Raw genomic sequence first — 25,540 nt, 5'->3', positions numbered from 1 at the left:
ACATAACTCGGCCATCACAGGCTAGCTAATTTGACACCCACCAAGTTTGGGGCAACCTAAACCCAGAATTACTATTAGAAAAATTGGATGACCTTGCTGTTCTTCGTCAGAATGCACTCCCAGGACTTCTACTTCAACAACAAATGTTGTTTTGGTTCCAAATAATCCATAGTTATATCCAAATACCTCAGTTTTGTTCGTGTGTTCAGGTCACTATCCGAAGGGTAACGCGCGAGCGCATTTCGTGACAAAGAAATTCAAAATATTCCATTACCATACTTAGAAGCATGTCAAACGCTGTTTAAAATCAATTTTTATGCAATTTTTCTCGTAAAATAGCGATAATATTCCAACCGGGCAACGTTGTATTCACTCAAAGACTGAAAGAAAGAAATGGAGAAGTCTCGTGAATGCGCATCTCAGTCTCACTGTCCCCAGGCTGACCACTTACAAACTCTGCTGCTGTACTTTGCCCAGAGACAGCAGACACCCCATTCCACTTTCTGGCGGCTTTAGAGAGCCAATGGAAGCCTTAGAAAGTGTCATGTTACAGCACAGATGCTGTATTTTCGATAGAGATGCAACAGAAGCACAACAAATTGTCAGACAGGGCACTTCCTGTATAGAATCTTCTCAGGTTTTGGCCTGCCATATGAGTTCTGTTATACTCACAGACACCATTCATTATATGCATATTCTCGTTTCTGGGCAAGAGTAGTAACCAGTTTAAATCGGGTACGTTTTTTATCCGGCCGTGAAAATACTGCCCCCTAGCCCCAACAGGTTAAATACATTCTAAGGCTGCACGATGCGACTCTAATGATGATTTTTTTTTTTGAAAGGCATGAGCTCTGCTTTGTTTCTTGCACAGGCTGTACACACTTCATCAGTCTCTCATTCACAAGCACTTGATCATTTCCCGGCTGCATCCCCTTTGTGTGGATGTAATGCCCCCTAAAATAACCCATGCATTTTGCTGCCAGTGGCCTTTGTGCCCTTGGGCTGAATATAATAATTATAATTATCTTCTCCCGGCTGCATGCCGAAGCACCTCTCAACCACATGGATCTCATCTTTCTCACAGGCTACAAGTGAAGACAGACACATCAGGTTGTGATACAAACCTTATCAAAACATATAGGCGTACGGGCTAGGCTTCATGAGGTGTGCGACTATAATTTGAAAAAGTCAGGGGGAAAAGCATGCTGTCACGTCCTGACCAGTAAAAGGGTCATTTGTCATTGTAGTATGGTCAGGGCGTGGCAGGGGGTGTTTGTTTTGTGTTTTGTGTTTTTTTGGTTCTAGTGGATTTTGGTTCTAGTTTTCTATTTCTATGTTTCTTTTTCTATGTGTGGCCAAGTATGGCTTCCAATCAGAGGCAGGTGTCTTTCGTTGTCTCTGATTGGAAGCCATACTTAGGCAGCCTGTTTTTCCTGTGTTTTTGTGGGTGGTTGCTTTCTGTATAGTCTGTGTACCTTGCAGAACTGTTGATTGTCGATTTGTTGTTTTCGTTTAAGTGTTCACTTTATTGATAATAAAAGAAGATGAGCACTATACCCGCTGCGTTTTGGTCACCTTTCATCGACGTCTGTGACACATGCGCTGTTTCTTACCTTAAGCTGGGCATCATTCACAAGTGATAATATGATGGGATCCTTCTCTTTTTAATAAAGGCCATCAAAACTGTTTTCTCACACAATTGCAAAGCCTATAGAAATGTTGCGCAACATGAGCTCATGGGCTCTCATGAAGTGTTTGATTAGATTTTCGATGACATTTCCATTGATGTCAGAATGATTAAAGGTAGAGTGCTGAGTACCAGGTTTGGTAGGCTACTAATGACCATCAGCAGCATCAGAGCTTGGAGAAGCCTAGTTACCATGACTAAACGGTCACATTGAAATCAAATCAAATCAAATGTTATTGGTCACATACACATGGTTAGCAGATGTTAATGTGAGTGTAGTGAAATGCTTGTGCTTCTGGTTCCGACCATGCAGTAATATCTAACAAGTAATCTAACAATTTCACAACAACTACCTTATACACACAAGTGTAAAGGAATTAATAAGAATATGTACATATAAATATATGGATGAGCGATGGCCGAACGGCATAGGCAGGATGCAGTAGATGGTATAGAGTACAGTATATACTGTATGACATGAGTAATGTAGGGTATGTAAACATTATATAAAGTGGCATTGTTTAAAGTGACTAGTGATACATTTATTACATCCAATTTTTTGTTATTAAAGTGGCTAGAGATTTGAGTCAGTATGTTGGCAACAGCCACTCAATGTTAGTGATGGCTGTTTAACAGTCTGATGGCCTTGAGATAGAAGCTGTTTTTCAGTCTCTCGGTCCCCGCTTTGATGCACCTGTACTGACCTCACCTTCTGGATGATAGCTGGGTGAACAGGCAGTGGCTCGGGTGGTTGTTGTCCTTGATGATCTTTTTGGCCTTCCTGTGACATCGGGTGGTGTAGGTGTCTTGGAGGGCAGGTAGTTTGTCCCCGGTGATGCGTCGTGCAGACCTCACTACCCTCTGGAGAGCCTTACGGTTGTGGGCGGAGCAGTTACTTTACCAGGCCGTGATACAGCCCGACAGATTGTGCATCTGTAAAAGTTTGTGAGTGTTTTTGGTGACAAGCCAAATTTCTTCAGCCTCCTAAGGTTGAAGAGGCGCTGTTGCGCCTTCCTCACCATGCTGTCTGTGTGGGTGGACCATTTCAGTTTGTCCGTGATATGTACACCGATATATGCGTTCTCTTGGCATCCACCAAACCCAGATGTGTCCGTCGGACTGCCAGATGGTAAAGCGTGATTCATCACTCCAGAGAACACGCTTCCACTGCTCCAGAGTCCAATCCAGCCTACGCTTGGCGTTGCGCATGATGATCTTAGGCTTGTGTGCGGCTACTCGGCCATAGAAACCCATTTCATGAAGTTCCCGACGAAACCGATATTGTGCTGACGTTGCTTCCAGAGGCAGTTTGGAACTCGTTAGTGAATGTTGCAACCGAGGACAGACGATGATTCCTGTTTAATACACACTCCTGTTAGAGGAGTGTGTATTAAACAGGAATCATGTAACAGATATGGAGTCTCCCTCATCCTGTGTCTACACCCCATATGCTCTGTAAAAGACAAGGAGGTGATCCACACTCAACCTACACAGCCTCTGTGTTGGCCTCTAAAAACAAACTATATCAGGGGCCAGGAGAGTGAGCAGGCCTGTATGAGCCCAATGCCAGACCATGGGTCTGATCAAAGAGGGAACCTTGTCTCCCCAAGGGAAGAAAGGCTGCTTAGGGGTTAGAGGACCAGGGGTTGGCATAGACCCTCTTCTATTTCTCCCTCCCTGAAATAACAGCAGCCCCGCATCACTCTATGAGTCCATTAGGAGAGGGAACTTAGAGGGAAGTTGACTCTACATGGAGAGAGGTAGTGTGTTCTAATGGATCTTAGTGAGAGACTAAGCAGCTCTCCCAGCCTGTGGATTTACACCATGCCTCTGGCCCCGGGGTCTGGGATTTTCTCTGTTTAACTCCAAAGGGGGGTTCTCTTTCCCTCACAAGAAAAATGACAACAGTGACTTGGAAGGATGGAGCTTTCCTGTAGCCGGTGACTAAGAAAGTCATTTTTAAACCTCCTGCTTTGGGCTGGATGTGTCAATGTGTAGTTTATATACTGAACAAAAATATAAACGCAACATGCAACAATTTAAAATATTTTACTGAGTTGCAGTTCATATAAGGAAATCAGTCAATTGAAATAGATTCATTAGGCCCTAATTTATGGATTTCCCATGACTTGGCAGGGGTGCAACCATGGGTGGGCCTTGGAGGGTGTAGGGCCACCCACTTAGCAGCCAGGCCCAGACACTGGGGAGCCAGCCCCCCAGATGACCCAGCAGGTGAGGAAGCCGGATGACAAAACGGTGTTCTTTTATTGTCCCCAGCACAAGGTGCACCTGTGTAATGATCAGTGTTACCCAATGAGGCTGCAGGGCGGGCCCACGGCTCAGTGTACACAGCAGAGAAAGAGATCGAGCGATGACATGACGTAGTACGCAATTTCCAGGGACCGTTTTTGGCTCATGAGTGCTACTTTCAGAACTACTGGCTTAGTAATAAGTATACAAAAGTACTGCAGAATCTCTTTAACACAGTATAATATAGACTTATGACTGCTTCTCTCAAGGTTGGCGTAGTCACTAGTCAAGGTGCTCTGAGCGCTGAACCCTCTTCCTACCTCTCTCTGGTGAAGCAGGCTCTATGGGTGAAAGACTAGAAGGTGGAAAAGGCGAAGTTTGCTGGTAACACGAGCTCCCAGTTTTTCTAGTAAAGTATATGAGCAGAACCTTGTTTTGCTCTGCGGTTGAGCCTGCCCTGAGCTGTTATTGTAGTGGGAATGAAACACGTGTGAGGGCATAGCTGGTCTCTTCTGGCTAACCCACAGTAACACTGTCTGAGCCCTTTCGCAATGCCTCTCTCTGAGGCAGGATGGTTGGGACTGGGAAGGTGTACTAAAACATTAGAGCTGGTATATACAATACCAACTTAATGAGGTGGTCTCCAACAACATATTTACACATATCCACCGAACATTTTTAGAGCTGTTTTGGGTTGTATTCATTCATGTATAGGAGATACTGCTCCTACTGACAGTGAAGTATAAGTGCGTTGGAGGGCTTTATAACATCGTAAACACACATACTCCCAAAATATCGAGGCACACAAACGTGTAGCCATGAGGGTTCTGTTGGGCTGCTCTGCCAAAACCAGGGTGAGATATATGGCCTTGGATATTAAAACGACATGCTACACACTCGTTCCAGAACTGCTGTCGAGACTGCCACACACACACACACACACACTAACTTGCATGCACACACACGCATCTACCACACAAAAACACACACAGACACACACTGAGCACAAAAAGCTCTTTCTTGTCAGAGTATTAAGTGTACCAGTGTTGTTCCAGTCTCAGGCAGGTACATTGAGTTGAGGCCAGAACAGAACAGAAGGGTAGCTTTCACCAGACACTGTCACCGTTTCTGTGGCTACGTTACTATGGCGACGTTGCCAAGGCATTTAGATTTTTCAAGCATGTCTGGAAAGAGGGAGTTGAAGAGTGGAGAAAATGTCACTTTGCTAGCTTTGATTTAATTCGAATTTACCTCGGTTATGTATGTACTTAAGTTTTACTACAAGGTAGGTGCAGCCGTTTGAATGACACAGTGTCCATATAACTGTGTTTGGTCTGTCCTCTCTCTGTGATATAACTGTGTTTGGTCTGTCCTGGTCCTGGGACTAATAAACCTGCTTTGTCCTCTCTGTGTCTCGGTAGCCAACGTGTTGGACACCATGTTACTGAGGAACCCTGGGAGAGACAGGTCAGACAGTAGGTGGGAGAACGGTGGGAGTACAGCCCCGGCTCCAACACAGAGGATCCTCTGGTGCCACTGTTACCATCACTGTCCTGAAGACTCTACCAACAATACCTGCAGGTATGATCCATACGCACGCACGGACGCACACGCACGGACGCACACAAATTCCACAAAATCACAACCCTGTTGACACGGTCGACGTCTTTTTCAGACCATCTTAGAATCCACTGTGTCTAATATCTAATGTGTAATTAGCTTGCATTAATTAGTACACAGCAGAGGTAATTCCTCATATTGGTCACTATCCTGTAAAACTCTAATTCAGCGAACAGCCACCGTGGAACATATGAACTCAGACAGTAATGAGATATTTAAATACAAGCATAATTACAGACAGATTGGTGCCCACTGTCTCCATCCCGGTCTAGCTGTGTTTATTACATGTGATTGTGGTTGCCAATACAACCACTGTGAATTTTAGTCATGATGAATATATGATGTTGAAAGATTGACAATGGAACGGGCCCAGATGTTGATGATCACGGTATCTCTTCAGGACTGATGGTTATTGTTTCACCATGGTGGAGGATGAAGAGGGAAGTCTCCCTGTGCTGACCTCTGGGTGTCTGGGGCTGGTGGGTTCGGAGTTTCAGTGCAGGGTAAGTCTGCAGTGTGTGTGGTGTGTATGTGAACGCCATCAAGTGGAGGCAGTCACTGTGGAAGTGCAGTTGAACCAGCTTTATAAGCTCTTGTAAGTCCTTATAATCCCTCTATGACTCACTACAGTTCTCAAAGGAATCTCTTCAAATCAGACCTTAACAAACCGACAATGAAAGCAATGTGTTAGACCAGCCTTGTCTCGCCATCAATAAGCAACATTGTAAATAACCTGTACAGATGTAGTATCTTAATTTGAGCCAGTTTGCAACAGCAGGAAAATAGTCCTGCAGCAACAGGAAATGTAAATAATTATGTGGATTATATATAGGTATTGATACATTTTTTGTCAGGGCAAATCAAGTCTGATATTTTAAAGCGGAAATTACAAATTGTAGAATCCTTTTTAAACCTCTAATTCACGACAAGTTTGCATTTCCTGCTGTGCAGGAAAATTCCCAGCCACAAAATAGTGAACAAATGAAGATCCTGCATCTGCCGTCCTTCAAACTGTTGTCTAGTAATTAGAGTTGTGTAGATGTAACAGTGTGTTTATGGTGGGTCACAACAGGACACAGGGAATGCCCGTCAGAGGAGGGCTCTAGAGTGCTGTACAGACCAGGACTTCTGCAATAAAGACCTGTATCCTACTTTACCACCACCGAGGGCCCCTGGTAAGAGACACACTCAGTCACACACAGTGAATTCCACCCAGTCAACACAGGGAATCTCTGTCCTCTTGTGCGGAAGAGGCTTTCAGAGTAGGCTCCCTCAACCTGCACTTGGGTGTGATGGGTAGTGACAGTTTTAAACTGTTACAAACCACAGTGTATAGTGCTGGCTGGAGTGGCACTTGCTGCTCAGGGGGAAGACAGGGGAAGGCTGGGGGGAAGACAGTGGGAGGCAGGTGAAATGGAGCTGGCAGGCTTGGCTTGTTCTCTCACCCTCTAATGAAAAGGACAGCCTCTCCCCAGGGCCTGCTTGAGTTTCCTGCGCTGCTACGGATCTGAGATATCTGTCCATCTGTCACTCCTCTAGCTAGACACCAACACTGTGTGTGTGTGTGTGTGTGTGTGTGTGTGTGTGTGTGTGTGTGTGTGTGTGTGTGTGTGTGTGTGTGTGTGTGTGTGTGTGTGTGTGTGTGTGTGTGTGTGTGTGTGTGTGCGTTTTTGCGTGTGCGTACGTACGTGTGTGTGTGTGTGTGCGTGCGTGGTGCGTTACGTCTATCAAGGAAATTAGTCAAAGACAAATTGATTTGTCAAACGAGGCAAATTGTACAGTGAGATCATTTCCGCGTGTGTCTATCTTCAAGTGTATGTGTATGTATGCGTGCGTGTGTGTGTAAATGATTGACAGGAGGCTGGCAGAAAGTCTAGAGTCCCAGAGCAGCTTTGGGCCTGAGGGGTTGCCGTGGCGATGTCAGTGTGACACCCAATCTGTTTTTTTTCTCAGAAAGGGGATATGATCGATCACACACTGAGAGGGGGAGAAGGGGGAAAGAGGAACAAGAGAAGGGGGAGGGTGGGGGAGGAGAGTGGAAAATAAGAGTTTGTCCCCATCTCTGAGATTTGGCAGGGTTTGGAATGAAACTGTTATAAACAGATGAATGGAGAACTGGTGCTGTTGAGTTGACCCCAGTGTTAGGTTTGGCTCTGTGGATGTGTGAACTGACTGACTTTCTCTTCTCTCTCTCTCGCTCTCTGACTCTCTTCTCTCTCTCTTCTCCTCTCTCTCTCTCTCTCCTGTAGATTACGTGGACAGCAGTATCCACCACATGGCTCTCTTCATCTCTGTCACAGTCTGCAGCATCATCCTGGCGCTCATCATCGTCTTCTGTTACTTCAGGTGAGAAAACACACATGGACTTGGACTCCGACCCACGCACTGAGGAGATTGGTAACATAGACCAATGTAATGCGCTTTTAGGAGGGTAAAGCCCTTAGTTGCATTACTAAGGGCTTTACCAATGTGTCTCTTCCAGGTATAAGCGTCAGGAGTCCCGGCCTCACTACAGTATTGGTCTGGAGCAGGATGAGACTTACATTCCCCCTGGAGAGTCTCTGAAGGACCTGATAGAACAGTCCCAGAGCTCTGGATCAGGATCAGGACTCCCCCTGCTGGTGAGAACTCAACACTGCACATCACACACAGCAACTAATGGCAAAATCAGTCCAGCAATACAGTGGTACTCTCTCAATGGGTTAGTTATGTTGAATTAGATGCAGAAATCATGATTATGATGTGGGTTAGTTATGTTGAATTAGATGCAGAAATCATGATTATGATGTGGGTTAGTTATGTTGAATTAGATGCAGAAATCATGATTATGATGTGGGTTAGTTATGTTGAATTAGATGCAGAAATCATGATTATGATGTGGGTTAGTTATGTGGAATTAGATGCAGAAATAATGATTATGATGTGGGTTAGTTATGTTGAATTAGATGCAGAAATCGCGATTATGATGTGGGTTAGTTATGTTGAATTAGATGCATAAATAGTGATTATGATATGAGGATATTATAATCTTGACGATCACAATGTTCATTTAAGTTGTTGACGACGATTATTATTTTATTGACGCTGACGACGGTGTGTGGGTGTTTTCCTGTGCTCAGGTGCAGCGCACCATAGCCAAGCAGATTCAGATGGTGAAGCAGATAGGTAAGGGCCGCTACGGGGAGGTGTGGATGGGTCGCTGGAGAGGAGAGAGAGTGGCTGTCAAAGTGTTCTTCACCACCGAGGAGGCCAGCTGGTTCAGAGAGACAGAGATCTACCAAACTGTCCTCATGAGACACGAGAACATACTGGGTAAGGACAGCGAGGTGTGTGTGTGTGCGCTTCCTTGCGTGCATCTCTATATATGTGTGTCTTTTGGCTTGATTCAATCCGTAGCCGGAAGATCTGCATTGTAGCGGGATTTACATTTAAAGGCAATGTTACCGTGCTCACAGTAAACGCTGCGTTTGTCGGCTCAACCGGAAATTACCTTTAAATGTCAACCGGATTACAACGCAGATATTCCACGCTACAGATTGAATCGAGCCCTTTGCATCTCCTCAAAGATCTCCCCCCGTCTCCTGTCTCCTCCCAACCCAGGCTTCATAGCAGCTGACATAAAGGGAACAGGCTCGTGGACCCAGCTCTACCTGATCACAGACTACCATGAGAGTGGATCTCTGTACGACTACCTCAAGTCCACCACGCTAGACATCAAGGCCATGCTGCGGCTGGCCTACTCCTCAGTGTCAGGCCTCTGTCACCTCCACACAGAGATCTTTGGCACCCAGGGCAAGCCAGCCATCGCCCACAGAGACCTGAAGAGCAAGAACATCCTGGTAAAGAAGAATGGGGCCTGCTGCATCGCAGACCTGGGTCTTGCCGTCAAATTCATCAGGTAGGACAGGAAAGGGACATCTGACATACATCAGGTCATCAATGTAGAAATAACGAAACATCTTTATAGTGCAGATTTGTTCTACTTTGTTATGTTTCTATACTTTTCACTCCGGTAAAAATCAGCATCAGTCCAGAAATGCGAAGACTGTGTTGTTTTAAAGGTGCAATGTTGATGAAAAGATGTGGTATTTCTCTCCCTACTCCTGCCTCTCTCAGTGACACCAACGAGGTGGACATCCCTCCCAACACCAGGGTGGGCACAAAGCGCTATATGCCCCCAGAGGTGCTGGACGAGAGTCTGAACAGGAAACACTTTCAGTCCTACATCATGGCCGACATGTACAGCTTCGGCCTCATCCTCTGGGAGATCGCCCGGCGCTGCGTATCTGGAGGTCAGACACGGCCCACAATGCTCTGCTTCAAAATGTCGGATATCATTTTTAGATGTGAAGTAGACTGACGTGATCTTTGACCATGTGCATGCAGACATTTGCCAAAATGCTTGTCCAATTAAAAATGTTTTTTATTCAAACGTTTATTTTTTTATCCTGTTCAGTAGGGGTGCAACACCAAACCCACGGTTCGGTACATATTCCGGTTTTGGGGTCACGGTTCGGACCGAACCGAGGTCCAAACAAATACGTGTTCCGTTACACACCTACTGTTCAGTTATCTTACCCCCTTCCACTCTGTGTATCGTCTTACTACTCTCTCAGCTGGGATGACACAGTATTTTGTATTTATTATGGATCCACATTAACTACTGCCAAAGCAGCAGCCACTCTTCCTGGGGTCCAGCAAAATTAAGGCAGTGTATACAATTTTAGAACATTACAATACATTCTCAGATTTCACAACACACTGTGTTCCCTCAGGACCCTACTCCACCACTCCCATATATCTACAGTACTAAATCCATGTGTGTGTGTGTGTGTGTGTGTGTGTGTGTGTGTGTGTGTGTGTGTGTGTGTGTGTGTGTGTGTGTGTGTGTGTGTGTGTGTGTGTGTGTGTGTGTGTGTGTGTGTGTGTGTGTGTGTTTGTTTGTTTGTTTGTTTGTTTGTTTGTTTGTGTGTGCCAATGTTTGTGTTCCTTCACAGTCCCCGCTGTTCCATAAGGTGTTTTTTTATCTGTTTTTTTATCTAATTTTACTGCTTGCGTCAGTTACTTGATGTGGAACAGAGTTCCATGTAGTCATGGCTCTATGTAGTACTGTGTGCCTCCCATAGTCTGTTCTGGACTTGGGGACTGTGAAGAGACCTATTGTGGCATGTCTTGTGGGGTATGCATGGGTGTTCGAGTTGTGTGCTAGTCGTTTAAACAGACAGCTCAGTGCATTCAACATGTCAATACCTCTCATAAATAAAAGGAGTGATGAAGTCAATCTCTCCTCCACTTTCAGCCAGGAGAGATTGACATGCATATTATTAATATTAGCTCTCTGTGTACATCCAAGGGCCAGCCGTGCTGCCCTGTTCTGAAAATCCTTTTTTGTGGCACCTGACACACGACTGAACAGTAGTCAAGGTGCAACAAAACTAGGGCCTGTAGAACTTGCCTTGTTGATAGTGTTGTTAAGAGCATCACTTTATTATAGACAGTATTCTCCCCATCTTTGCTACTACTGCATCAATATGTTTTGACCATGACAGTTTACAATCTAGTGTTACTCCAAGGAATTTAGTCATCTCAACTTTCTCAATTTCCACATTATTTATTACAAGATTTAGTTGAGCTTTAGTTTGGTGAGTGTTTTGTTCCAAATACAGTGCTTTTAGTTTTAGAAATATTTAGGGCTAACTTATTCCTTGCCACCCACTCTGAAACGAACTGCAGCTCTTTGTTGAGTGTTGCAGTCATTTCAGTGACTGTAGTTGCTGACGTGTATATTGTTTAGTCATCCGCATATATAGAAACTCTGGCTTTACTCAAAGTCAGTGGCATGTCGTTAGTAAAAATTTTAAAAAGCAAGGGGCCTTAACAGCTATCCTGGGGAATTTCTGATTCTTAGTGGATTATATTTGATAGGCTTCCATTAAAGAACACCCTCTGTGTTCTGTTAGACAAGTAACTCTTATCCACATTATTGTAGGGGGTGTAAAGCCATAACACATATGTTTTTCCAGCAGCATACTATGATCAATAATGTCAAAAGCTGCACTGAAGTCTAACAAGACCCCACAATCATTGTATCATCAATTTCTCTCAGCCAATCATCAGTCATTTGTGTAAGTGCTGTGCTTGTTGAGTGTCCTTCCCTACAAACATGCTGAAATTCTGTTGTCAATTTGTTTACTTTAAATAGCATTGTATCTGGTCAAACACAATTTATTCCAGAAGTTTACTAAGGGTTGGTAACAGGCTGATTGGTCTGCTATTTGAGCCAGTAAAGGGGGCTTTAATATTCTTGGGTAGAGGAATGACTTTAGCTTCCCTCCAGGCTTGAAGGCACACACTCTCTAGTGGGCTTAAATTGAAGATGTGGCGCATAGGAGTGGCAATATCGTCGTAATTTTTCATCTAGATTGTCAGACCCTGGTGGCTTGTCATTGTTGATAGACAACAATTTTTTCACCTCTTCCACACTGACTTCAAAAATTCTAAAGTACAATTCTTGTCTTTTATAATTTGGTCCGATATTCTTGGATGTGTAGTGTCAGCGTTTGTTGCTGGCATGTCATCCCTAAGTTTGCTTATCATGCCAATGAAAAAGTCATTAAAGTAGTTTGCAATATCAGTGGGCTTTGTGATGAATGTCAAGATCTAACATCTCTCTCTCCATGTGCCTCATGTCCTGTAGGCATCGTAGAGGAGTACCAGCTGCCTTACCATGACCTGGTGTCCTCTGACCCCTCCTATGAAGACATGAGGGAGGTGGTGTGCATCAAGAGACAGAGACCCTCCTTCGCCAACCGCTGGAGCAGTGATGAGGTACGGAAAAATCTTTGTGATTCTGTTATATGCTTGACCTCAGTATACTCATATGTATGCTACTGTGTTTGATGAGTCTATGTTGATTTCTGACCTTGGTATGTGTGTTCAGTGTCTCAGACAGATGGGGAAGCTGATGACGGAGTGCTGGGCCCACAACCCTGCATCTCGCCTCACTGCTCTGAGAGTGAAGAAGACCCTGGCCAAGATGTCTGAGTCTCAGGACATCAAACTGTGACACGCTGCTGCTCCTCCTGCCGCCACCTAGAGACACTCATCCCCTAGAGACATGTCCTTGGCCTAGGGCCACTCTGCCAGGCCCACGGGAGGAGGGCAAGGCAGGAGATAGAGAGAAAGAATGAGAGAGAGAGAGGGAAAGAGCGAGTGAGAGGGAAAGAGTGGGTTTTCCCAGGTTCAGGGTCTGCTCTCTCCTTGCCCGTGCCACTGCCAAGACAGAGAGAGTCCCAGTGGGCAGTTTCTGTTCTGGGCCAGTCTGGTTTGAGCCGGTCTGGTCTGGTCTGGCATTGCTTTCTGTGAAAGCGGAGTGGCTGTGTGAGTGAGGGGAAAACACAAGGACAGACAGTACCCTCTGCAGGAGAGGAGGAGTCACTCCGTCCCTCATGGCCAAGAGAGGGACGAGAAAGAGGAGTTCCTGCTCTGTCCATCTAAAGCCATATAACAGTATTGTTTTGTTTTCGCGGTAACATTTTATTACAACGAGCCACAGTAACCCCTTCAAAACCCGTTATAACAGTGTCAGAATGTTCATGATGCTTAATGCCATGTTTCCGACATCGTTATCTAGGGTTATGATGGCTAGTTCAAATAAAGACTTTGTTTTTTTCCCCCGTTGTGCTGTAGCAACTGGCCCTATTTGTTTATCTTCGAACCCAAAGTTTTGCAACGGTAAAGAAAGCTCTGCATACTGTTGGAAGTGAAGTCGATCACTCAGTAATTCTTGCAGCATCACTGCCCAAGAAACCCAGGTATTTGGTTCTATTCATACAGGAAAACACTTTGCTTCAATATTGACTTGGGGCCATTTGGCTATCCAAAGGAGTCATTCTTAATCCCCTGAAATGTCTCTTTATCAAGGACTAACGATAGGAGAAAAGGAGCATCATTATGTTATGATTCTGGTGAAGCTGATGGTTAATTAAAAAGCATGGGAGTGATGTTACTGGGCAATTCCATGGTAACAGAGTGATGCTGAGAATCAGATTTTTTACTTTCAAATGCATGTCAAACAAAAACCAATGATTACAAAGTTAAACAAACCATTTCAACAAAAGGACACATTTTAACAACTTCCACTTAAAATGTAACTAAAACACATTAACTTGAGGAACAGTGCAGGGGCCAAATTTGATAACAGAATGACTTTGTGTTTGTTGTTTGACATACATTTGAAAGTGAAAACTCTTGAGTTACTTAACGTGGAATTGCCCTAATCAGGCTACCTGAGTCATGCCAGTAAGATGACCTCACTCATGGTTGTCTTGCTACTATAATATTCTCGTTTTCTCCCCCTCACAGAATTTAATTGTAAATAACAATGTTGAAATGTATTGATAATGATGGACTTAATAATAATGTTAAATATGTTTTGGTTGTTTGCCTATGACTTGTGTACAGAATAACTCGCTGAGTGTCCACTATGGCGTGTGCCTTATTTAATCTGTATATATGTGTATAAGAGAGTGTGTGGACCAGGAGAACATTCCCTAATAAAATGCTGTCAGTCTCCATATCGTCTCTCTTTTTTAGATTACTTTAATTTCTCTCTCTCACGCACGAACATACACATACACAGGAAAACGGCAGAAAGATCGTACAGGAATCCTAAGGAAATCCTACACCTTGGGTCAAAGGGAGAGCTAGCACCAGCACCTTATGAATCCTAAGAGAAAAGCAGGATAAATAGATTCAAGTAAGATTAACCAAAATGTGGGTTATGGCTAGGTTTGGGGTTGATCTGGGGACATGAAGCTAGGGTTAAGGTTGTGGTAGCTCGTGTTTGGGCTCTATTCAATCCATATCGCGGAAGTTCAGAGTTACAGCCTAATTTAAATTTAAAGGCAATGTTCCCGCGTTAGTGGAGACTGCGTTCATGGTAAACGCTGCATGTCCCCTCAATCGGAAATTACCTTCACATTTCTATCACACAATCTGTAATGCTTCAGCAATATAGATTGAACGGAGAAAGCCACCAGGAAGTGGAAAAGAAGAGTCGGATTCTGCATTCAGTGTTGCATATAAATATAATTTATTATTAGTTTTAAAAATTCTTTCTTACACTTTGTACAGGAACTTAACAGAGGAAATGCAAGCATTTGCAAGTAACATGATGAATGCTTGAACAGAATTGGCCACATTCTCACTATACATACAATATTACCCATGAAGCCTCAGGAGAACGATGGAATGCAACGGCTAGCACTTTTCAGTACATACATTTTTTTTTTTTATAAAGGATGCAAAGTTTGCATAGACGGCTTTAGGAAAATGCTCACACAACTGTCAATATTTTTTTTTAACCAAAACTAATCAAACGACTACTGTCAGCGCTGCTTCTTTTCAAGGAATGTTGGACAGTTATCTTCAGTTATTATACACATACAAATATGCTATCATATAATACAAATATGCTATCATAAAATCCTTATACTTAATGCTTTCCCAATTGCAAGATAAATAATTCGATAATCTGTCAAAGTTCACGAGTTCACCTATTTCCATTCCCCCCACTGAAAGTCAACAGTAACTGTTAGTGTACACTGAGTCTACAAAACATTAAGAACATGCTCTTTCCAAGACATAGATTGACCAGGGGCATCCATGTGAAAGCTATGATCCCTTATTGATGTCACTTGTTAAATCAATCAATCAAATGTATTTATAAAGCCCTTTTTACATCAGCCGATGTCACAAAGTGCTGTACAGAAACCCAGCCTAAAACCCCAAACAGCAAGCAATGCAGGTGTAGAAGCACGGTGGCTAGGAAAATCTCCCTAGAAAGGTAGGAGCCTAAGAAGAAACCTAGAGAGGAACCAGGCTCCGAAGGGTGTAAATCCACTTCAGTCAGTGTAGATGAAGATTAAGAGACAGGTGAAAGAAGGATTTTTAAGGCTTGAGATAACTGAGACATAGATTGTGTATGTGTGCCATTCTGAGGGTGAATGGGCAAGACAAAATATGTAAGTGCCTTTGAACGGGGTATGGTAGTAGGTGCCAGGCGTACCGGTTTGTGTCAAGAACTGCAATGCTGCTGGGTTTTTCATGCTAAACAGTTTCCCGTGTGTACCAAGAATAGTCCACCACCCAAAGGACATCCAGCCAACTTGACACAACTGTGGGAAGCATAGGAATCAACATGGGCCAGCATCCCTGTGGAACGCTTTCGACAGCTTGTAGAGTTCATGTCCCAACGAATTGAGGCTGTTCTGAGGGCAAAAGGGGGTGTAACTCAATATTAGGAAGGTATTCATAATGTTTGGTATACTCAGTGTATGTTGTCATTTAGTAATCTGCTCATGTGAAACAATCAGATTACAGGTATTCAGACTTCATGAAAGAGAACATTAGCGTGGAATTTTACATCAATATCAATTATTTGGTAAAAGGCAATCATATCAGGCTGCATCAGTCCTAAAAAAATATACCGTCTGTCTATCAACAAACGACACATCTTCCACCTTGGAAGACAGACTCCCATCTCTTCCTCCACCCTGGTCCTGTCTCATTTGGACAAGGTCATCATCAGGAGACCGTACATGATGAGAGCAGATTGCGATGTTCCACTATGCCAGAGAGCTGCATATAATGACGAGATGCTCATGTCTCCACCCTAACAATGGGAGTCGTTGTCCCAAAGGCGGGAAGGTAGGCGGTCTGCTTACCGCTGTATTCCCGTGTGGACAGATTTTGACAGGAGTGGACCCTCTCGCTTCGCCTCTTCCTCTCTGACTATGCTGACTGGCATGCTGTGAGTGAGAGATGACTTGACTGACCTCTCACTGACCTCTCAGACAGTTCCTTGTATCAGCATCGTGGGTTCCATGGCCTAACAAGCAAACCCTTGATAGCGCAATATAAACCCAAATATAATCGTTTCAAACTAAATATGCAAATTGTAAATAATTGCAGAATAAAAAGTAACAAAAAATAATTGTAAAACAATATAATAATACACAACATGAATGATAACAGCTAATATTAATAATGACAGTCTTACACTGTAAAAGGTTACAGTTTTCAATGTTTTGTTTATGTACAGGTTGCGCTATTGTCTTTGTATCAGTGACTGTACAGTAGGTGTCATTACTAAGAGAATCCACTAGGCAGCACTATGGCACAATGAAAACAAAGGACTGTGCAACGAAAGCAGGGGAAAAGAACACACTGGAAAACTCAATATTAGGCTGCATAAAATACAAAAGGAGAGATATTTGTGTATAAATGGATGTGTTATTAAATACAGACCTATATAGTCACTGAAACAAGTTCTTTTATCAGAAATATTGACGAGTCATTCAACATTAATGTTGTTTACAGGGGTTACCATGGGGAGCCATGGGGGCAGGTGGAGTGGGAGGGCCTTCACCGCCCCACCCCTTCCTTCCCATGGTCCTATGCTCTGAGCCAGTATGTCACCACATCCACTATATGGACAGCACTATCAAGCGTTTCCTAGGAAACTGTATCACGGTAAAGGAAACTGTACCAGGGAGAGAACAAACAGAGCTGACTAACTTTCTCTTTCCTTTGTCAAAATGTTATTTCCAATATACTGTAAGTGGAGCATGGCAATGATAAGTATGTACGTGTGTGTGTGCACTATGTCTGTGTGTTCCCTGATTGAAAAAATGTCGGCCTCTGCCTGTCCTGCATGTCAGCTAACAGATTGCCGCTCTTACGCTCTCTCCTTCTCTCCCTGACTCATCTCTCACTCCTCCCTGGAATTTCCTGTTCTTTGATGGACAGGTGTCAGTGGTCCGTTGCCATGGGCACGAGGTTCTCATGGCGACCCATCTCCTCCAGCACGGCAGCTAGGCGGCTAAGGTTCCCATCGGGGAAGTGTTGTGCCTCCCACAGGTCTAAAATCACCCCAGTAGGACTGGACTTAGTGGCAAAGTAGTTCAGATACCTGATGTGGGGAGGGGAGAGAGAGAGAGAGAGAGAGAGAGAGAGAGAGAGAGAGAGAGAGAGAGAGAGAGAGAGAGAGAGAGAGAGAGAGAGAGAGAGAGAGAGAGAGAGAGAGAGAGAGAGAGAGAGAGAGAGAGAGAGAGAGAGAGAGAGAGAGAGAGAGAGAGAGAGAGAGAGAGAGAGAGAGAGAGAGAGAGAGAGAGAGAGAGAGAGAGAGAGAGAGAGAGAGAGAGAGAGAGAGAGAGAGAGAGAGAGAGAGAGAGAGAGAGAGAGAGAGAGAGAGAGAGAGAGAGAGAGAGAGAGAGAGAGAAAAGAGATGCCCAAGCTTCAGTAACACTGGACAGTACCACACACACACACACACACACACACACACACACACACACACACACACACACACACACACACACACACACACACACACACACACAACACACATCATCCAGTCCCATCACTACCTGTCCAGGTTCAGTTTGTGTGCCAGCATCCTCCAGTCGTTGCCTCTGGTCTGTGGAGCGTCCAGGCTGCCACAGAGCTTCTGTCTGATGGAGAGGGGGATGCGGAAGGCATTGGGCCCCACCAAGGTGGTGATGTTACTGGCTGGGTCTAGCAGAGACGTGTCGATGCTCTGGGTGTCCTGGAGATGCAAGAGAGAGAGACTGATGTCAGTTCAACTATTTGAATTGACTGAAATTATTCTTTGGGAGCTGATTGTTGAAGTTAGGGTTCCAAGTTTAGTTCTCATTCGAATTGGTGCATGTCTTCATAAAATTGTCTAGCCCCAGCTGCTAGCATCTAGTCAGATAGAAAGCCCCAGACAGACAGAGACGAGTGTCTACATTACTAAGGCCAGGGCCAGGGCAAGTTACACAAAGCATTCTATCCAATGTTCCCTGTCCCATCTCTGCTCCAATATTCTCCTACTCCACCATTCTCTTTGTGATTATTCCCTTAGATCTGTGCTCTGTATGGAGCTATGAAATATAAAACCAGTAATGCTTGTAACTCTCATAACAGACAAGCTCTCAACGAGAGGCCTGTCTGTGCAGCAGGCTCAAGGCTCACTGTCTGAGTAAATTAGTTCACTGACAGAAGGTTAAACTCAATACCCAGGAGGGACAAAGACATGGAAAAAGACAGGGATGTACGATATAACAGCAGCCTCAATTCAAGTTAGCAGTAAGTCCGACTAAATCAAGTTAGTCTGATTTGTCTGAGGATGTATGCATGATTCAGCATGTAAATGTTTATTAGTACACTATACGTATGTACTCTAGCTGGACACTCTAATATCTCCTTACCTCTGAGAGGGTGGTGTCCAGCTGGAAGATCTGTCCTTCACCCTCCACCTGTCGGACACACAGTTTACAGACCAGGTCTACGGTGCTGGGACAGAACCTCTCCAGGGTGAAGGTACAGTGGAGGTTCCTCTGGGACCCAGACCACACCTGCTGGAACGACAACTCCTGGGAAGAGAGGGGTGGGGGTGGGTTAATACTGGGACCAAGGGTGCGTGTGTGTCTTTACATTCCGTGTTTGCTGTGCGTACCTGGTACTTGGCTAGTAGCTTGCTCTTCCACAGTGTGTGTGGGACGTCGTGGATGGACAGTCGCAGGTTGTGGGTGCTGTCCTTGAAGTTGAGGGTCTTTGGTTCGTCCAGCAGTTTCCCTCCCATCTGCTTCTCCATCTGTAGGACCTCCTATAATAACACAGAGACACACGGGGTTAAGGCATGAGACAGCCACTCTATCCACGCTGTTTGAAGCAGAGAATTATGGGATATAATCCATCTAGAAACATTCACAACCTTTGACATTCACTTCTACATTAAACATGATCATTCCCAATTCTCATTACCCCGCATCCCAAACTAAATAACCAGGTCCTATTCTCCTCCCAGAAGTAATAATGAGACCTTATCTTTCTACAGTGTAGGTGGATAGAGGTATTCTAATGTGTTGTGATGGGGAGGACATATTTGTGAAGGCACGGCATCATTTCTCTGGGAGCAGCTTGATGATGGAGATTATATTTAAATGCATGTGCTCATCTCCCCTTATAATGCATCTGCTGGCTACTCCTATACACACACACACACACACCCTCCCCACACCCCACACACACACACACACACACACACACACACACACACACACACACACACACACACACACACACACACACACACACACACACACACACACACACACACACACACACACACACACACACACACACGCCCTCCCCCCGCAACACACACACGCCCTCCTCCCACCACACACACACATACACACACACACACACACACACACACACACACACACACACACACACCACACACACACACACACACACACACACACACACACACACACACACACACACACACACACACACACACACACACACACACACACACACACACACACACACGCAGACACACACACATGCAGACAGCCCCCCCCACACACACAGTTGTTCTTACTTTGAGTGAGTCCTGTGTGTCGTCCAGGCAGTAGACTCTAATGTGGTACTCCAGAGCAGGGCAAGTGACAGGACCGAAGATGGCCAACTTGAGCCGCTTGGTGGTGGCCGCGCTGCAGGACTGGCCCACCAGGCAGTAGGTCCCTAGGGTCTCTGTCAGGATGTGACACGCCTCCTCATCCATCTGGATGTAACAGGGAGTGGTGAAGTTCTCCTCTCCTACCACCACTACCTCCTAGATAGAGAGAGAGAGAGAGAGAGGGAGAGAGAGAGAGGGAGTGGGAGGGAGGGTGAGTGTGAGAGTGTGTGTGGTTACAGTATCCATGTAAATGTATACATGTGCCTGCCTAGTCCCTATATACGTCTAAATGTTTAATATCTAACAATAGACCACCATGTACGAGGTTATAGCATGGCCCTCTCCTAGTTCCCCCCCAGTGACAACGCTGGATCATGTGAGAGCATATTCCTGTTTCATTATTGGTGTCTGGGTCTAACTGGGTCAAGAGGCATGCTGAGTTCTGTAATCCTGACGCTCCTATGAGCGCACACTGCCTGGCATCCATTCAACCCATTATGTGAGACAGACAGCGAGAAGAGGAATGACACCACCATAGTGTGTGTGTGACCGTGTGTGTGTGTAACTGTGTGTGTGAGACTGTGTGTGTGTAAGAGAGTTTTTTTATTTGGAGCCGGGGCATTTAACAGCAGTATTATAGCTGGTCATTAGGCTCTTTAACTGATCCTGAGGGACAGTATGAGTGTTCCTCACTAGGGGGATGATTACAATACAGTGGAAAACTGGGCTAAGGCCTCACATACACGTGCTGAAATACTCTTTGTGAGGAGAGACTTACTGACTTACACATGTTACTCATTACACTCTGCAATGCGCGCGCGCACGCGCACGCACACACACACACACACACACACACACACACACACACACACACACACACACACACACACACACACACACACACACACACACACACACACACACACACACACACACACACACACACACACACACACACACACACACACACACACACACACACACACACACACACACACACACACACACACACACACTTACCCAGCTCACTGTGCTGGACACATCACTGAGACGTCTGATTATTCACATTGTACGACGGTAATATAAGAGCCAGTCGCTGAATCTCTCTCCCTATGACTGTCTAACTGCCTCTCTCTATGGGGAGAATAGAAGGGAGAGCTACCATTCTGACAGCGCATGTCATAGCAAAAGCAATATATCGCCAGTCCTCCAGTATGTGTGTGGTTGGCCTCAGCTCAGCTGATATAAAGCAGCCAGGCATCACCTACGGATATTACCATCCACGTGGCTGACAGGCTGAGATATAATCAATAGTTATTTCTCTGTTAAAATGCTTTCACGCCGCGATCTTGGTTTATTGGCTGCCCAGAGGCAATCCGTCATAGTCACACGCTACGTAGCCCACATTAAACACTGTATGTATATTACAGATGACTTCCTCATCAAATGTTCATACCTCCTACAGTAGTAACATCAACATCATGGAGATTCTCATGTCTATTATCCATGGTTTATTTTTTGATTTTCTTTTGCGGAGCTGGAAAAGAGAGTCCAAGACACATCGAATAAAGCTTCTCTCTGAAGGCCTAGAACAATCTGTAGGCTTCAGATTGTGAGTTGATAATCATCAGATTTCACTGTGCTGATGCAATATGGCGTCACTACGTTGATATGGGCAGTGACGGCTCTGTACCATGGTGATGAATGTGTTGAGACCGACAGGACATGCATGCACGTCTTCTGTTGGTGATGCAGTAGAACAAACAGCTGAAAAACGGCTCCACTGCCTCAAACCAGTCTCTTCGTTACCACATCAAACCCTCATCTTCCTCTGAGTCGCTCCCACACTGACTGCAGATGGGTTAGGCAGTCAAAATATACACGAGTCTAGTTTCTCCTTCCAACAAACTTTTACACAACTCTGAACTAGTCTAAAACCCAATGTTGTATCTAGAATTCTACACTCTTAGAAAAAAAGTTGCTATCTAGAACCTGAAAGGGTTCTTCGGCTGTTCCCATAGGAGAACCCTTTGAAGAACCCTTTTGGTTTCAGGTAGAACACTTTTGGTTCCAGGTAGGAGAACCCGTCTGTGTTCCATGTAGAACCCTTTCCACAGAGGGTTCTACATGGAACCCAAAAGGGTTCTACCTAGGGCTGTGGCGGTCTCGACATTTTGTCAGCCCGTTATTGTCATGCAAAAGACTGCCGGTCTCACCATAATTGACTGCTAAATAAGATAAACATGTTAAGCATCTCCCAGCCTCCAGGCCACATACAAGCCGCTGATGCGCACCTTAGGAACATCTACATTTAAATCAATTGAATATACACCATCACAAAAAATCCTCATTTATTTTAGGCAAGTCTAAAGAAACATTATGATATGAAGAAAATGCATTTCGGAATAACAACATATGAGTTGGCCTACTGTACGTTATCTGGCCATGCACCATTTAGCAGACAAGATATGCCATTATTTTATAGGATTTTATAATAAGAAAAATGTAATTGAATTTAGCTGAATAAAATAGAAAGGACATTTTTCCCATTCGGCGCGAGAGTGCGCATATGAAGTGGCTATGTTGTGTGTGAAAGTGATAATTTGAAACAGGTCCTATCCTATATGCTAGATTTAGAGCTATTGGCAACTTTAGTTGTGAATGGTAGCCTACAAACCATAGAATGCCTTAGAAATCAAAAGATACACTGCAGGACCATAAGTATGTGGACACCTGCTTCCTGCTTGTCGAACATCTCTTTCCAAAATCATGGGCATTGATATGGAGTTAGTCCCACTTTGCTGCTATAACAGCCTCCACTCTTCTGGAAAGGTTTTCCACTAGATGTTGGAACATTGCTGTGGGGACTTGCTTCAAGTCAGCCACAAGAGCATTAGTGAGGTCAGGCACTGATGTTGGGCGATGCCTGGCTTGCAGTCGGCATGCCAATTCCTCCCAAAGGTGTTTGATGGGGTTCTGTGCAGGCCAGTCAAGTTCTTCCACACCGATCTCAACAAACCATTTCTGTATGGACTTCACTTTGTGCACAGGGCCATTGTAATGCTGCAATAGGAAAGGTCCTTCCCCAAACTACTGCCACAAAGTTGGAAGCACAGAATTGTCTAGAATGCCATTATATGCTGTAGTATTAAGATTTTCCTTCACTGGATCTAAGGGGACTAGCCCGAACCATTAAAAACAGCCCCAGACCATTATTCCTCCTCCACCAAAATGTACAGTTGGAACTCTGCATTCTGCAGGTAGAGTTCTCCTGCCATCCGCCAAACCCAGATTCGTCCGTTGGACTGCCAGATGGTAAAGCGTGATTCATCACTCCAGAAAGCGCATTTCCACTGCTCCAGAGTCCAATGGCGGCGAGCAATGCGCATAGTGATCTTAGGCTTGTGTGAGGCTGCTCGGCCATGGAAACCCATTTCATGATGCTCCCGACGAACAGTTCTTGTGCTGACGTTGCATCCAGAGGCAGTTTGGAACTCGGTAAAGAGTGTTGCAACCAAAGACAGACGATTTTTACGTGCTACACGCTACAGCACTCAGCAGTCCCATTTTGTGAGCTTGTGTGGCCTACCACTTCGTGGCTGAGCCGTTGTTGCTCCTAGACATTTCCACTTCATAATAACAGCACTTACAGTTGACTGGGTCAGCTCTAGCAGGGCAGATATTTGACGAACTGACTTGGAATTGTGGAATCCTATGACAGTACCACGTTGAAAGTCACTAAGCTCTTCAGTGAGGCCATTCAACTGACAATGTTTGTCCATGGAAATTGCATGGCTATGTGTTACATTTTATACTCCTGTAAGCAACGGGTGTGGCTGAAATAGCCGAATCCACTAATTTGAAGGGGTGTCCTCATATTTTTGTATATATAGTGTATATGAGCTGCATTATGCGACTATTGATGGTTTGAGGAAGTTGCAAAAAAAGCTTGTGCTCTGTTCCTTGCCTCAGGCTGCACACGATCTTCTCTCATCAAGTGATCATACTGTATTTTCACCCATCAGACTATTCTCAATTTAATATGTAACATTTGTTTCAATTTAGAATGGCCCATTATCAAATGAGCAGGAATAGGGGCAAGAGAAAAAATACATGTAATCCATATGAGAACACTGGTTAGTTTCACTCATGTCGGGTAGTCTACTCCGGGTAGGCTACTCCGGGTAGGCTGCTGACGGTTGAGCCAAAACTCTGTATGCAGACCTCCGACCCTGTTCCTGCCCAGTGCTTCATTTGGGAAACCAAGTGAAATCTGTTCGGGGAAATCGATAGTAATATGTTTTCACAATGAAACAATGAAATAACAAAATATTTCATTAAACTGTTGACGGCCCCCCTGTCTGCGCGCTGGATAAAGGAATGAAGGAGAGAGGGGAGGAGATGGAAATTCACGGTGGTGAGATATTCTATAGCTAAAGGTAATGTGTCAGCCTATTAATTATGAAAATACAAAAAATGCCCTATTGCTACGGTATCCAATAGAAAGTAGTAGTAAGCTAACTCAATATTTGTTTAATTTAGGCTAGACCAATTATGTACCAAAGATAACTTTAATCAGTGTTTTCTCATGTTTTTCTGCCATGTGTAATATGTAGTAGGCTATTTATTGCATAACGGCACAATCATTACTTTAATTCTGTTTTTTTTGGGGGCTTGGGCTCATATAATCCTATGCATATGCATAAGCTCTAATATGCATATGGGTGTTCTGAATTAGAAAGCGCTGTCCATTTCGATGTGTTAGGCTTTGAAACAACATCCACAACGACAATGTGTTCCACTCACTTTCAACCTGTTGTTGAACTTCTCTCTTCAAATTGATCAATCGCAGGGAGGTGAGTTTTAAAAGCATATACTGTTTTGATGATAAGTGTTTGATGTGATTTTCAATTGCATTTGCATTGATGTCAGAGTGGTTAGAGGGACAATAGAGCCCTGAGTACCAGTTGGCTACTACTAACACATGTCCAGAATGCATAAGAGGAAATTACCGTGACTTCATGGTCACGTAGAATTTTACTGAGGTCATGACTCATGACTGCCGGTGGGGTGGTATTATGGTCACCGCAACAGCCCTAGTTCTACCTGGAACCAAAAAGGGTTCACTTAAAGGGACAGACGAAGAACCTTTTTATAGAACCCTTTTTTTCCCTAAGTGCAGGAATCGAGGAAATAATACAGGAATCTAGATTCTCACAGTAGTAGCGTTCTACACAACCTTTAACTGCAAGAAACCCCACTGCTTTGTTAAGACTTATGTAGGAATGTAAGGATCTAGGAAATAATACAGGAAACTAGATTATCACAGTAGTAGCGTTCTACACAACCTTTAAATTGCAAGAAACCCCACTGCTTTGTTAAGACTTATGTAGGAATGTAAGGATCTAGGAAATAATACAGGAAACCATCCACTGGGAACAGAAATC

General features: G+C 44.4%; 2 protein-coding genes across 5 annotated transcripts in view; one reads left to right on the top strand and one right to left on the bottom strand.

Annotated features, from left to right (window-relative positions):
* The window catches only part of LOC106564072 (bone morphogenetic protein receptor type-1B-like), a 110,134-nt gene extending 96,001 nt beyond the window's left edge, over positions 1-14,133 (top strand). The window contains exons 1-11 of one of the 2 annotated variants that reach the window (XM_014130071.2): positions 5,070-5,222; positions 5,359-5,518; positions 5,958-6,060; positions 6,630-6,732; positions 7,807-7,903; positions 8,040-8,178; positions 8,677-8,869; positions 9,158-9,455; positions 9,674-9,849; positions 12,255-12,385; positions 12,498-14,133. In XM_014130071.2, coding sequence (XP_013985546.1) covers positions 5,376-5,518; positions 5,958-6,060; positions 6,630-6,732; positions 7,807-7,903; positions 8,040-8,178; positions 8,677-8,869; positions 9,158-9,455; positions 9,674-9,849; positions 12,255-12,385; positions 12,498-12,623 — 1,509 coding nt within the window. In that variant the 5' untranslated portion in view covers positions 5,070-5,222; positions 5,359-5,375 and the 3' untranslated portion in view covers positions 12,624-14,133. Of the gene's footprint in view, positions 1-5,069; positions 5,223-5,358; positions 5,519-5,957; positions 6,061-6,629; positions 6,733-7,806; positions 7,904-8,039; positions 8,179-8,676; positions 8,870-9,157; positions 9,456-9,673; positions 9,850-12,254; positions 12,386-12,497 lie in introns of those variants that run through there. The other variant, XM_014130059.2, reaches the window with a different exon arrangement.
* A 2,742-nt stretch (positions 14,134-16,875) lies between these two features.
* Positions 16,876-25,540, bottom strand: part of unc5cb (unc-5 netrin receptor Cb) — a 170,680-nt gene continuing 162,015 nt past the window's right edge. For all 3 annotated transcript variants that reach the window (XM_014130023.2, XM_014130002.2, XM_014130008.2), the window contains 5 exons: positions 20,016-20,249; positions 19,080-19,229; positions 18,832-18,996; positions 17,989-18,167; positions 16,876-17,531 (listed from right to left, as the gene is read on the bottom strand). In XM_014130023.2, coding sequence (XP_013985498.1) covers positions 17,372-17,531; positions 17,989-18,167; positions 18,832-18,996; positions 19,080-19,229; positions 20,016-20,249 — 888 coding nt within the window. In that variant the 3' untranslated portion in view covers positions 16,876-17,371. The remainder of the gene's footprint in view (positions 17,532-17,988; positions 18,168-18,831; positions 18,997-19,079; positions 19,230-20,015; positions 20,250-25,540) is intronic.

This window comes from Salmo salar, chromosome ssa01, assembly GCF_905237065.1.
Source record: "Salmo salar chromosome ssa01, Ssal_v3.1, whole genome shotgun sequence".
NCBI lineage: Eukaryota > Metazoa > Chordata > Actinopteri > Salmoniformes > Salmonidae > Salmo > Salmo salar.
This window is presented reverse-complemented; position numbering and strand designations above follow the sequence as displayed.